The following is a 14,855-nucleotide window of genomic DNA, read 5'->3' as shown; positions in this document are numbered from 1 at the left end:
TTTAATAATTTTTCGACGAATTAGAGCAGAAAAAAGGCTGTGTTTGCAAAGTCAATACAAAAACACGAGTTTGTGTAGCTAATTGGATGAGTCACGAATACTGGGATTTCTTTGGAAGAAGGGGCACAACTTCAGAGAGAAAACCAAAAAATAAATAAATTATACGGTAATAGATAAAAATTTTTGGTAAAAATCGTAAAATACTGAGAGAAGGGCCCAAACACCCCCCTTCAGTGCGTTAAAGCCTGGAAAGAATTGTGAACTTTCTGCTGCTGGAATAGATGATTCCTTTAAGAGTTGGGTGGAGAGGAAGTGCATGTTAAGAAACTGAATTTGGGTCTCTAACTACCTCGATGAGTGGTAGGCTACTAAATGAAAAGCACGAATATACGGTAAAAAAAAGACTTGGAAATTCAGTCCTCGCTTTTTTCGCCTCCCTATGATCGCTATGGGAAACAGCTCGTCCCTTCTTTCGCCACAAGTGTGCCCTTGCGTAACGTAAGCTCATGCAAGTTTTCTGTTGTTTCTGTTTTATTAGGGGGAGGAGGATATGTTCTGTGGCTATTCTCATGGCTCTAAGATTACTGTGCGAAATTTTCATTTTTCTAGCTTGTTTAGTTTAGTTCTTCTCTCTGGTTTCTCTCCCTCTTATTGTTCTCTCTTTTTTCGCTTCTCTGTTTGGTAAATAACGGTTATTTCGGCTCTAAGTCATATAATTACTTCTTTGCAGGCGGTAAAAAGCCAATAGACGAACATGCAGCAGTTTGGACTCCTGATTCAGATGCAACTATTTGTATGCATTGTAAAAAGTCTCATTTTAGTATGCTCAACAGGCGGGTTAGTATCTTTTCTTCTATCTCCCTTTCTCTTTCTTTCCCCATTCCGCTTTTCTGTTCTCTCCCTACCTCCCTCTTTCATCTGTCGCTCTGTCACTCTCTCCTCTTTTCTTTGTTAGGACCATACTCACTTAGTCATGAGTGTGCTACGCCCTCGTCGATGCTCTTTATCCTTTTTACATAAGTTATGTAAATCAATTTGTTTATTGACTTCTTAAATAGTACCCCTCCCCCCAATATGGAGGGGATGCACACTGGTAATAACGGCTTAAACAACTAGTGTTTGGAATGTTTTTGGTTGTAAACATGTTCAAGCAATAGAAAGTAATTTCGTTTTCGAAAAAAATGAATGTAAGTAAAGAGCATTAACCACGCATTGGTGATTGACCACCATCACTACTCGGCTACAAGCGATCTAAAATATAACAACACACCCGGGAAATATTTGATTTTGTGACTCACATCTGTTGTGTATTAATTTTCTGAAGCTACTAGTTACAGAAAAAGGTAAATTAACCCTATTTTCCTTGAATTTTGCGCGTCTCCTCACGCATGTATACTAAGGTGGGTGGAGATGGTAGCTTTGGATAATATTTAGAGAAACCTCTTCAAAACCGATATTAAATTTAATGCTCCAGTCTTGGCAATTAAAAGATAAAAGGAGAGTTCCCAGTCATTATCAGCCTTACCACTAAGCGGTTATAAGCCAAAATGGCTTTGAAACATCCGTTCTTGCCCAATAATTAATTGATCATTGATCCATTGTTGGATCTATTTATGAAAGATTTTAACGATAATCAAGTTTTTTTTTGAATAAACATCGGTCCGTAAAACATTTTTTTCGGTATCTTTGTTTTCGGAATCTTTTGGCTTAGAAATGCATTTATTTTCTCTTGTTCTTGACCCCTCCTCTGCCCTCTCGTAGGAAAAAATGTTATGATTCACAATTTTTCTTTTCTAGCATCATTGCCGTAAGTGTGGTGCTGTGGTATGTGGTCCTTGTTCCTCGAAGAAATTTGTGCTTGCCCATCAATCTTTGAAACCCGTTCGTGTTTGCCTTACTTGTTACGACACCCTGACGAAACGCAAAATTTCGGAGCCAGTTTTTCCTGAAAGCAAAGGTAAGTTATAACGTCACAATATAGTAGGCTATTATCCGCTTTGTATGAACAGGTAATATCCATCTCTTTTATTTCAACGAATATGTATTACAATAATTGGTGCTCATAATGGGGGGAGGAGAGACTGACGAACCTCCCGTCCACTTCTAGAAAATTAAAGATGCAGGAAAAGTGCGCTATTTATGAAATCGAGAAAAATATGATATTTATGTGGAACTAGCTGTTGGGGTGGCGCTTCGCGCCACCCCAACACCTAGTTGGTGGGGGCGCTTCACGCCAACCCCCAAGCCTCCCCACGCGCGCAAGTCGTTCCGCGCCATATTAGTTACGCGCCATTGTAGTTGTGTCCCTGTGTCCCACCTGTGAATATAGATATATATATATATATATATATATTTAACTACGTAAAACTTGCGAATGTACAACATTCTTGGCTGTCCCATTGTCTGTGCATATAAATAGATTGTCAGGTTTACCGACTCTTGAACATGCAACATATAATTGTCCATGGGAAAAACAATCTGTATTCAGATCTATACCTCATCATTCTAATGATTGCCCTTGAGCTTTGTTGATGGTGATTGCTAATCGAACATTCCCTGTGTCCCTGTCGTCATTTATATATCCCCCTGTGCCCCCCGGCGTCCCCGTTGTTGTTGTTTCCCTGTGTCCCGGTCGTCATTTGTGTCCCGGTGTCCCAGTCTGTAATTTCTCTGTGAGTGTCGCGGTCGTCATTTATATTCCCTGTGTCCCGGTGTCCCGGTCGTCATTTTGTCCCGGTCGTCATTTGTGTTCCGGTGTCCCGGTCTGTAATTTCTCTTTGAGTGTCCTGGTCGTCATTTATATTCCCTGTGTCCCGGTGCTTTGTTGATGGTGATTGCTAATCGAACATTCCTTGTGTCCCGGTCGCTTTCTCTTTGAGCGTCCCGGTCGTCATTTATATTCCCTATGTCCCAGTGTCCCGGTCGTCATTTGTGTCCCGATGTCCCGGTGTGTATTTTCGTCAATCAACAAACATGACGTCAGTCGACACACAAACATGACGTCAGTCGACACACAAACATGACGTCACTCGACACAAAGACACACAGACAACTTATTTTTGTATATATAAGATGTCCCGGTCGTCATTTGTGTCCCGATGTCCCGGTGTGTAATTTCGTCAATCAACAAACATGACGTCAGTCGACACACAGACAACTTATTTATATATATATATATAGATATATATAATCAAACTTCTGATCTCCTATAGGCTTCTGGTTACCTGGCTACTGGAGTGCAATTAATAATGAAATAAATGACAAAAGATAACAACCCTAAATGACTGCAAACTTCGTATAACGTCAAATAATTTTAGAAACCCAATTTTAAAAGTACAAGTTGATTTTTTGTATTGTTGTCAGTGTATAATTTACTACAGTGTATTATGAATGTTTGAACAATTCCCTGGTTGACTCTTGTTCTGAATTTTAAATTTTGGCTACTGTGGGTCGTAGTTTGCTCTTTCCTATGTTACAGCTACTGCTGCAACCATAGAAAAAGACAGTATGTCTTATAAGATGGGTTGAAAGGACAGTGTATGGCACTGTTTTAGGGTCTCAACCTACATAAATTGTCAATCTTCTGTTGGTGGATGCAATTTTCCGGGCGCTATCCTTTTTGTTTGTAGTATTCCGAGTACAATGTTGCTTGGGGACTGTAATTACCTGCTTTAGTGAAGGAAGGGGTAAATTTCTTTGTATTATCTTGTAGCTGTGGACTTTTCTTCGAATAAATTGTGAAACAGTAACTAATAACTGGAGTTCGTCATATCAAATAAGTTTGGTTTATAATTTTAAGAATAAATTTAAAAATAAAATAACCTATGTCGAATTTTTTATTCCGAAGAGTTACTGTCAAAACAGACAAAATAATTTTTTGGCCTATTGGGCTCCTTTTGACCCAGGTGCTTATGAATGTAAGTTCCAAGAATAAAATTGGTCGTGACTGTCTGATAATAATTCTGTCGATTAAAATAAAATAAACATTCTGACAATCAAGTTGCTGTTTATTTCTTTTCTTGAATGCTTTCATCATGTAACAGGGTTTCCCAACCTTGAGCTTTTTTTTGGTTCTCTTGCTGATTTGTCACAATAGAATCGGTAAGTCGGTTGCCATCTTTGATTTTTGTGTCTAATTTGATTTCTGTTTTATATTGTTGTATATGAATATTGGTAGTGCTATTGGTTGCTACTTTTTAGATTCTATCCAATGCGTTTTAAGGTTTCTTTGAACAAGTATTAGTTATTTATTTATAACCCGTTATGCGATACAAAAGTACATAGAGACTGAGTACATAGAAAAAACGACAAAAAAAATTAATAAAAGAAAGAAAAAAGAGACATCGCAACTATCAGAATGATTAATACAGAGCATCTATAAAACACTAAACAACTTTTACTTACATTCAACTTTAAATATCACTGTTTAAGAAGGGGATACCATGGATGAAAACTGATGTTGTGATTGTATTTCGAACTCCGTTTTGATATCATGGATGAAAACTGATGCTGTGATTGTGTTTCGAACTCCATTTTGATAGAGCTATCGCTGGATCGGCTATTTTATAATCACAGATTAATGCGGAATTTTGGGTCCATGGGGGTAAATGAAGTAAACATTCTGCGAATTTTAAATATATTGAGAGGAGTTTACGTTTAACTGTTTGTGAGAAAATCTTCCAGAATGGTGCTGTATATAGACAATGTGGTAGTGCTATTGAATTATATACTTTAGCGAGGATTATTCGATTGAAATATTTTTTATTTCGGACAACTGAAGCATAAGACGCCCCACATTTTTTTTTTCAAAGTGAGAAATTAGCAGCAAATGGGGCTGCTTTAGGGATGGCCAATTGGTAGACGAAGATAAACAAGTTTTTCAATTGGCTTTCCTGGAGAACGTCCCTGTTGGACTAACGGTGTGGGACCCAATTAAACAGAAGAATCTCAGAGTTAAATTACAGTCCCAATTTAGAAGATTGACTCTCAAGTCAATAAGGACATCATCTGCATAAGAGACAAGTGTCACGTTCGTTACTGCCTCAATGCATGAGGATATGCATTTCGATGGAGCGTCTAGGACACCGTTGTGAAAAAGAGTAAGCGAAGCGATAGCACCTTGACGCGTACATTTATAAACAGAAACAAAAATACTCACATCATTTGGTGGGTTACTGGCACAAGAAAGTTTATTTCGTGGAGCAAGTGTCGGATTAAATGAATTCGAAACCGAAAAGTTAAGTGGATTTGTAATTTTAATGCGTACTTCAAGCCGCGAATATAAATTTCTCAAGGAACGAATAATTGAGGGTTGAACACCTTTTCTTGCCGTATGAAGGAGCATGGCTCCATGGACTAATGAGTCAAATGTACACCTAACATCGTGTGCTGCTAGAACGTCAGCTATAACACTAAGGACGTACCTTTATAAACAGAAACAAAACTATTCATCAGCTATAACACTAAGGGCGTACCTTTATAAACAGAAACAAAACTATTCAGCTCATTCAGTGGGTTACTGGTATAAGAAAGTCTTTTGGAGCACGTGTTAGATTAAATGAATTCGAAACCAACAAGTTAAATGGATTTGTAATTTTAATGCATAATTTAAGCCACGAATATAAATTTCTCAAGGTACGAATAATAGAGGGTTGAACACTTTTTTTTTGCCGTATGAAGGAGCATGGCTCCATGGACTAATGAGTCAAATGCACGCCTAACATCGTGTGCTACTAGAACAAGACCTTCTTGGGTCAGTTCAGCCTTTATTAGGACATTAGCTGCAACACTTAGGGTGTCAACGCATCCTATTTTATTCTGAAAACCGAACTGGTTTTCATTTCCAAACTGGTTTCGTTATCTAAATTCGTGCTTCCTGGCCATCCATCTGGGGTCAAACGAAAAGCAGGTCGCCTCAAAATAAGGTGGAAAGAGGTTATAAGAAAGGTTTGTAAGGGAATTAAAACTTTGCTGGAGGAATTAAAGAGTGAAGGTTTGAGACGGCTGGGATAGAAGAGGTGCATGAACAGCTTTGTTGGCCTCAGGTAGCTTCATGTTTCAATGAGATGTTAGTAGTCGTAGTAGTACTTATTAAAGACTTGTTTAATGTTCGCCCTTTGTTTTATTGTAAATCATTTTACAGCTGATGGAACTATAGCAAATGGTGATAGCTCTGGCGAAGACGATTCAGATGAAGAAGCAAATCATAACGGCATTTCCAGTACTAGAGAAGAGGTGAGCATTACTTTAACGATCATTTTTTGTTTGACATGTGAAGGCAATTTGTAAAATGAATAGTGGCAACTTGCTGATTATTATTATTGTAATTATGGTAGACTCACACAACTGAGTCGAGCCTCAGTCCACAAAAGCACGTTGCTTTCACACCTAAATAACCACTGGGCTATTGGTGTCCTTTTGGGCATGGTAATTTGAAATAAAGCTTGCTTATCATTTACCCTCTTAAAGAGGTGCCTTCCTTTGTAGTGGCAAGGTGTCCAACATTGTTTCCAGGCATCCTGATAAACCCTCCTGCCTGATTAAAACCAGCTTGGATATGAAATACTGAAGGGGAGGTTCACCTACTGCTTGCCATCTGTCGTTGGTAAGCGGTCTTGATCCTTAGAAAAGGTTCTAACAAGAGAACTTCTTTGTTCCACCTGGTCAAGGGATTTTTTCTTCATCACAGTCAGAAATTCAGATGTCCAAAGGAATTGACCCACTACGCATGATTTTGGTAGCCTTTACTAGCTCCAACTCATCCAATCTCGTCAGCATATTCTATAAAACACTTATGGTCAGCCATTGGCCAGGACAGCTTGAGGCTGGATGGTGGCTGAAATTAACAGTAGTAGGCAAGCCTTTGTTCGTGGCTACTGCTCTCAGGGCTATCACGAGAAGGTCTCCAACACCACCCAGATTCCTGATAAAAGCTTTGAATTTGAAATCACTTGTTCTCTTTTTTAGTTGATATGGGTTTTTTGGTGTAAAACCAAATATCCTTTTTTTTTGTTTTTTTTTTAGCTCACAATTATTCTATTTAGTTTTCTACAAACACCAAGACCAATGAAGAAAAAGAATAAATTCAATGCTAATAAAGATAGAAGATGGATGATTTTTGCTGCTACTTTTAACTTCCCTTTTTTATTTTTTCGTTTTAAGGTTTGTCATTTTATTTTGTTCTGTGGACATTTATCAATTTTTGCATCCTTTGTTTTGCACAGAGGATGGTTGAATAGTGGTCTTGGCCAAGATGTTTGCATTTTTCTCCTATTTTCACTTGCTGTGAATTTCCTCGTCTTTTTCTTTATCCTACCTTTTTTGTTTTGTCATGCTTAGTCAGTGTGGTCTGAAGAGATATTATTTATTTCACTGTCGCAATTAGAAGTTTCTTTATTTTCATTTAATTTTTTGTTTTTTAAGCTATCTTCTCAATCTAATCATTGAACTTATAAAAGTTTTTCACTCTTGTTTACCGTTTGTTTTCCAATATAGTTATCCTCTAATTTAATTCAGTCTGAAACTAATATAGACAATGGAGTTTGTTTCTGTAATGGTCATTTAGCTTAAAATGTGTCCACTTGTCATATTTAGCAAAGCTGGGTAATTAAGATATTATGTGCTGTATAAGTACAATGCCGCCAAAAAGAATTCAGCTAGTGGCCCGTTTTATACATGATTCATTTGGTTCACTTTGCCTATGAAAGAATTCTGAAATTGTCAGAGAATTCTAGCAACTGCAATGATGCCTGGCCCCTGAGTGAGTTGGAGGACCCACTAGAATTACAAAATACAAAATAAAAAGTACAAAGTAAACTTAATACTGAGCTTAAACACTTGGTTTAATTAGATATGTAATGCTCAGGGTTTTGTTTTTTTAATTCGATGCTACCCTTTTGTTTGTTGGTATAGTTAGTTAGCTAGTTTATTCTCCGGAATTCAAGCTATTTTCGTCAAACTTCCAATGAAATCTGCAGTCTTGGCAGTCCGATTTTAGGAACATTGGGGTAGGTATTGTGCCTGGAACATGTACATGAATATGTTGAAATGGAGCAAATTAAAAATAGAAAAAAAAAAACGCCAGAAATATGTAAACTGTTTGCAAAAAATCAACATTACTGGCAAAATTCTCACGAAATATTCATGTTTGTGAGGACGATGTGCCTTAACTCACCTTCCCTTATTTATATGTTTGGGTGTGATTTTAGGGTTAAGTCAGATCTTGTAACCTCGGATTTTTATATTTACTTGGAGGTGGAGGGGTACAGGCACGCAGCACAAATATTTTGGAGTACAGAGATAAAATAAAAAAAAACGTACAAGAGGCTAATAATATGAAAGAAATAAGAAAAGAAGGGAAAATCTTAAAAATACTCAGATGGAGAAAGAATTGGACCTGAAGCTCCTCCATGTATGTGCCTGTGTGTGGTACTTAAAAATTACGCTTTTTAATCCATAAAATGTAATACTTAACATAGCATTAATGCGTTTTGTCTTTTTCGTATAAAACCCTTTGTTAGACAGAAACAATCCTAGGATACTTCTCTGTAGAATTCATTCCTCTATATTACAGAAAGTACACTGCTAGAGAACACAAAGTGTAATTGGTTAATTAATTTAGAACTCGTTCTAAGTACAATGCAGATAAGAATTGTTGCACATTTTTCATATAAATAAGAAAATACAAAATATGTCATCAACTGTTCCTGTAAAATTGACTGGCAATTGTAAAGATAAGAATAAAGTAGGGGAATTGGGAGACAGAAGCCATTCCAGTCTAAAGGAAAAAAGTGGAAAGGGCGTTAACATTGCTTGTATATCAATTTGATTTTAATTTAAGAAACATAAGAAAAAAAAAGAAAACCACGTAGATAAACTATAAACGTAGAATTTTGTGCATTACCGACAATATTTATACCCTCTTAGCTTTGTTGTGATTGTTTTGCGTTAGAGCTATACAGGTTGTTTCAAAAGTCACTATTTGCTTAACTTTTGTTTTAACTCTTGGACTGTCACAATATTTTTTTCGTGTTCTCAATTAGGAATGGACCTGACACGAGATAAGTGCAACTTACCGATTAGCCTCACCCTCTGATCTATTTGCCAACGTCGTGAAATACACACATTATTGGATCAAAATTTCTGTAGCAAATCAGACGAAAGTTTGTTTATAGTCAAACAAAGGTTGATTTTCAAAGTTTTAAGCACAGAATTTGCCTTTGGTTACATAAATTGACGATAAATGTTTTGTAAACATTAACAGTGATGAAGCAAATGAGGGGGACTGGGTAATAGGATTAATTTCGATTGCTGGTGCTGAACTAAAATATGGTTAGTAAATTGGTAGACAATTTCTGATTAGCAAATGTCGAGGCTGGCTATTCGTAAACAGGAAAACTTGAATGTTGGCTAACTAGTAATTTACGGAACCCCTCTACAGTGCCGAATCGACATATGCCCAAGTTGGTTGTAAGATTGGATTACTTATAAATAAGACCTGACTTTTTATTATTGAAGAATATGGCTGATCGTTTCCTCGACTGTCCTTGAAAGTCTTGAAGGCATTCTTGGAGAAACAACATTTTTTGCCAGTGTTCATTTAAATTTTTGGTTCTTTTTAAATTTGCACATGAACCATGCAAAATTTTTAAATTTGTATGTGAATCATACAGAATTTTCGAGCTCAATTTCGTATGCATTCAATGGAACATTCTTTCAAAAGAACCAAAAATTTTATGTCACCAGCCAAATGCAACTAAAGTTTCAAAATTTTCAACTTCGATCGCATATTTAAATCTGTAGTGTCCTCGATACTACTTTCACAGACGGTGATTATGGATATCAGACTCAATGAGAACCAAAAATATAGAAAACATTCAGTTTACCTGCCCGGGACTTGTTTATCTTGTTATCGCATTGAATGAAGTCACACCTGGAATTTCTGGGGACTGCTTTTCAAATATGGCTGTCGCAAGCCCTCTCGCTTAAAGAGTGGCTGTACTTTGGCCTCAGATGGCTTTGTGCAACGATGAGTCCTTCTCTTTTGAGAAGTTCTAGTGAAAAATTCGAGCAAATTTTTGAATCCAAAATAGGGTGCATTACCTGAAGATTTTTGAAGTTGAAAAAAAAGGAAATTTCAAAATATCCTTTAGGCTTAGCAGAGAGTAATAGTTGTAATACATTGTAAAGAGTAATATGTTCAAATCGATAATGGCATTGAAACTCCGCGTATATCCTTATTATTCTTTCTTTTCTTCTGCTTCTTTATTCATTTTTTAAGAATACTAAGTGGAAATCAATGGAAATAGAAGCCAAAATCCTGCCTTGTTGGTCTGCTACTGTCTGCTAAATGTGAGTCAAGAGTTTATATAAATTGTTGACTCGATTTATTATTTTCAATCGTCTGACTTTCTTTGAAAGATATTTTATTTCCAGTACCTGTGTAGTTTCGAATGGGATAATTTACAGATGTTCTGCTCGTAAACTGATCTCAAGTATTATCTATTTCAAAATTTATATCAATGAAAATGTCTATTTTAATAGAAATTTAGGATTTCTACAACACTGTAGAAAAACATTGTCCAAATAAATATATGCCTATTCGTGACTTCTAAATGGGTTCCATTACCCAGGTCTTGCTTGTAGACAGAATAGTTGCATGAAAATCTTACTGCAAATTTTTCTCGATTTGGTATCAACAAGACAAGCTACAAAGTTATGCTAATATTTCGATTTAAAGCTTATAACAACGATCACAAAATAAACAGATGGGTATCCACTTTCATAGAATAAACGCTGGACGAAAGAAAAATGATATACCGAATAAAATAACTCAAAATTTGAAACAGACTAAAAAAGAAAAAGTGAAGGTGTCTTTTCTTTTTTTCGTTCTAGTTTTGACTATCGTTTCATTATGAGCATCTTTTTTTCTAAGGAGCATCAATACCAGAAATTTTTAGATTCCTAAACATTTCGTTCAGGGATACAACCCGAGGAAGTCATACCCCTAGAGGTACTATAGAGTAATTCACGGTCATTTAAAGTTTTGCCGTCAATCTCTCCTTTTATATAGCAAACCTTTAAACTTTAGTTAAAACCTTTTAATATAACCTTTAAACTTTTCACAAGAAGTAAATTATATTGCGTAATGTAATGCCTATGGCCACCAGTTGGGTAAGATAAGTCATGGAGAAAAAATTTTGCCTCCCTCTGCTCACTTTGGTTGGCAGCTCAGGCCTTCAACCCCCAACGCTCGTGATCATCACGTCATATTTCCATTTTTTTTTAGTGCATTCTTCGGATTGTTATGCCTATATTCATCTTCATGATTACAAATTTATCCTGCATAAAATTTCGCATTTCTAGCATGATTAGTTTAACTTATTTTTGAGTGTATTTGAAAAAGAACACGCACCCGCACAAGGCACTTCCGACAGGCTAATTGTTGTCCAGAGATATTTCAGTTTTATGTGAAACTAGCTGTTGGTGTGGCGCTTCGCGCCACCCCAACACCTAGTTGGTGGAGGCGCTTCGCGCCCCCCCAAGCCCCCGCGCGCGTAAGTCGTTACGCGCCATTGTAGTTGTGTCCCTGTGTCCCACCTGTGATATATATATATATATATATATATATATATATATATATATATATATATATATATATATATATATATATATATATATATATTTTTAACTACGTAAAACTTGCGAATATACAACATTCTTGGCTGTCCCATTGTCTGTGCATATAAATAGATTGTCAGGTTTACCGACTCTTGAACATGCAATATATAATTGTCCATGGGAAAAACAATCTGCATTCAGATCTATACCTCGTTATTCTAATGATTGCCCTTGAGCTTTGTTGATGGTGATTGCTAATCGAACATTCTTTGTGTCCCCGTTGTCATTTATATATCCCCCTGTGCCCCCCGGCGTCCCCGTTGTTGTTGTTTCCCTGTGTCCCGGTCGTCATTTGTGTCCCGGTGTCCCAGTCTGTAATTTCTCTTTGAGTGTCGCGGTCGTCATTTATATTCCATGTGTCCCGGTCGTCATTTGTGTTCCGGTGAAGGAGCAACAACAATTTTATGCATAGGCAAATTGATCGTATTCCTTATCATGATTGCACTGATGGCTGCAACCTTAAAGATTTAACCACAGCCCATAGTAACCAGAAAGTAAAACATGCGTTTCTGAATCAGTTTTCCTTTGTAAAAAAAAACCGCTGTTCGACACTGATTCAGGGTCCACGTTAAACTTAAAAGTAAAAATAAGGTCTAAACATACATGGGAAATTTGAAAGGAGATGTTTTGAATCAAAACTCTTGAAAATGTCGGTGGCTCGAAATAAAAAGTACACCGTTGGAAACATCATGGTCAGTAATCCTACATCTTATAACTTGAAGAAAATCACGTTTTAGCGCGGGTAGAACCTGTGTTTCCCCTTTTCCCCGGCGCTGGGGACTAGATATCTACACGCTTTTTACAAATTGGTCTTTATATCACTAAAATAAAATGCATTTGTTTTTCAAAAACTCCATTTGGCGCTGTAATTTCCGTACTATTCTGTTCTATATGATGTCATAGGTTCAAAAAGACGATCGCTCTTAACTAGTTTCTAGTTAAGATAAAGTCGAAATGTTTCTTGTTTGTGATATACATTTTCCAAAAAAATGGACACAGTTAAATTAGGACTTATGCTAAAAATAAACATTTTCTAAAAAAATTCATCTTTCGGGAGGGATTTTCAGTCTGACTCGTTTTGAGAAGAGCCAGTACAATTTTTAAATAAGGAACCTATATCTTACGTTAGGGAACCGAAATATTTTCTTTTCTTGCTTGCTGTTATTTATAGATTATTCCTATTTTCGTCAGAAAAGAAAACTCTTCCCGGCACTCCCGCTAGCTTCCCATGTGAAAAAGGAATATATTGTTACTGTATGTTTTGCGCTTGATTACGGCTAGAGCCATAGTCTAACCATTCAACGGCTTTAAGCATGGGCAAATTTTCAATCAAGTAAGGGGATGACCGTGTAGCACAGGTTTGGATAAATATAGCTGAAATAGAGTTGAAAGAAGCTATAGTCAATCAAAGATCAACCACGATTGATGAGGTATCATCCGAGAAAGCTTATATTGAAATCCTAAAATAACGCTGTTGGAGTCAGCTCTCTGTGGTGCTTGCCATTTTCAAGTTGTAGATGCAGGTTTGCCAACCCCTCTTGCTACTAACCCGTGCTAAACATTTCATTAGCTTACTACACTATATGAAACAAATTTGTCAGAGAAAATTGTAAATTGTCCATATCTCAATTAATCAAAGAAAAAGGAAAAAGTTAAGGAGATTAATGAAGAACGAAGTCATGATTTGGACAGTTATCGGCGATGTCTTGGCTAAATGTCAGTAGTAGGAAACTCAGAACTTCACGGACAAATTTTTCATTTTTTAACAGTTTAGTTAATTTGAGATCCATGATCCACAATTATGACACTCGATCTTCTGGGGAGATTGATATTCCATTGACTGTTTCGACCCGATCAATGTTTTCTGTGCTTCATAGGGGGATTAGAAGTTGGAATGATCTGGATCAGAGTTTAAAAAATTATAGTGATATTTCTTTTTTCAAGAGTAAAATAAAAGAAATCCTTTTTACTAAGTATGAATTTGAGTTCTTTTGTTTATTATTTTTTTTTGGGTGGGAGGGGGGTGTAAATAAATAATTCAGTAATGTGTTCTGGTCTCTAGGGGTATGATTTTATTAGTATTGTTAAATTGTGTTTCTTTCTTTCTTGAAAGGTCTGTGGTGCCGATTAGGTCGTACTATTGGCTTTATAAACAATTTTTTTTCTTTGTCCTGTATTATTTTCCAATTTATTTTTGCCACCCCCTCGGACAAGTTTTTACTTCTCGGGGTGGCTGTTATTACTGTTTTTGTTTTGGTTTAATAATAAATGTTTTCTCTCTCACAGAATCTAATGTTTATTCTGCGCAATCATAAACGTCACTGTATATTTTAAACATAAAAAAGTCAATAAGTAAAAAGCATTCCCCGCAGTAGGGACGAAAACAACTCCTCAGTGAAACAAGTCAAAATCTTTGGAGGATATCAAGGAGTAGTTAATGCGAGCTTAATATAAAAATTATGATAAATGTCCGGTATGTTGTACAAATATTTCTCACAATCTATTTGCTGTCCCTAGTGTGTTATGAATGCCTTCATGCCAAGAACTTTTTAGGAAGCTATACTTCGAGTCTATGCTCAGTACTTGATTTTTGTTTATTTTATTATTGTAATGAACTGTGTTTTTTTTCTTCTAGCCGACTTTCTACAGGATGAGTTCGAATAATTAAGTATAGTGCTCAATTTACGTATTTCGTTGTGCCTGAAGTTATTTTAGTTCTGAGAAAAAGGCTGTTAAATCCATTTTTCATCGCTCTAAGTGTTGGGTGCTGTATAACTGTGGCTGCCGATTATTATTACTATTTTTGTGTATTGTTCGAAAATAGCTGAAAATGGTTATTCAGTGATTTTAGTTACGGATTGAATGTTTTTGTTCGACTGTGTTTCTTTTGTTATGATGTGCCTTGTATACACTTTTTATTAACTATATTATTTCTAAACTACCATGGATTTGTTATAATTTGTAGGTTTTGTAGCTAAGTTGCATTTAAAACATACTTCAAAAGCGTTCGTATAAAATTGATTGTACAGTCTAGTGTTATATAAAACTTTAAACGCTAACTACACTGATGAAATTTCACATTTACGCTTCAAAGTATGAATCATACAACTTAAAACACAAGAAATTGAAATTGAAAATTCTTGTAAATAAAACCCCAAAAACGAATACTCTTGGAA

At 36.2% G+C, this 14,855-nt stretch overlaps 1 protein-coding gene across 1 annotated transcript in view; it reads left to right on the top strand.

Moving 5' to 3' along the window:
* Nucleotides 1-14,620, top strand: part of LOC136033084 (pleckstrin homology domain-containing family F member 2-like) — a 38,300-nt gene extending 23,680 nt beyond the window's left edge. The window contains exons 6-9 of the mRNA XM_065713688.1: nucleotides 731-837; nucleotides 1,798-1,957; nucleotides 6,143-6,234; nucleotides 14,315-14,620. Coding sequence (XP_065569760.1) covers nucleotides 731-837; nucleotides 1,798-1,957; nucleotides 6,143-6,234; nucleotides 14,315-14,347 — 392 coding nt within the window. The 3' untranslated portion in view covers nucleotides 14,348-14,620. The remainder of the gene's footprint in view (nucleotides 1-730; nucleotides 838-1,797; nucleotides 1,958-6,142; nucleotides 6,235-14,314) is intronic.
* Nucleotides 14,621-14,855: the final 235 nt, after the last annotated feature.

This window comes from Artemia franciscana, chromosome 11 (genome assembly GCF_032884065.1).
Source record: "Artemia franciscana chromosome 11, ASM3288406v1, whole genome shotgun sequence".
In the NCBI taxonomy this organism is placed as follows: Eukaryota; Metazoa; Arthropoda; class Branchiopoda; order Anostraca; family Artemiidae; genus Artemia; species Artemia franciscana.
Note: the sequence above shows the minus strand (reverse complement) of the source record. Positions and strands in the feature narration are given on the sequence as shown.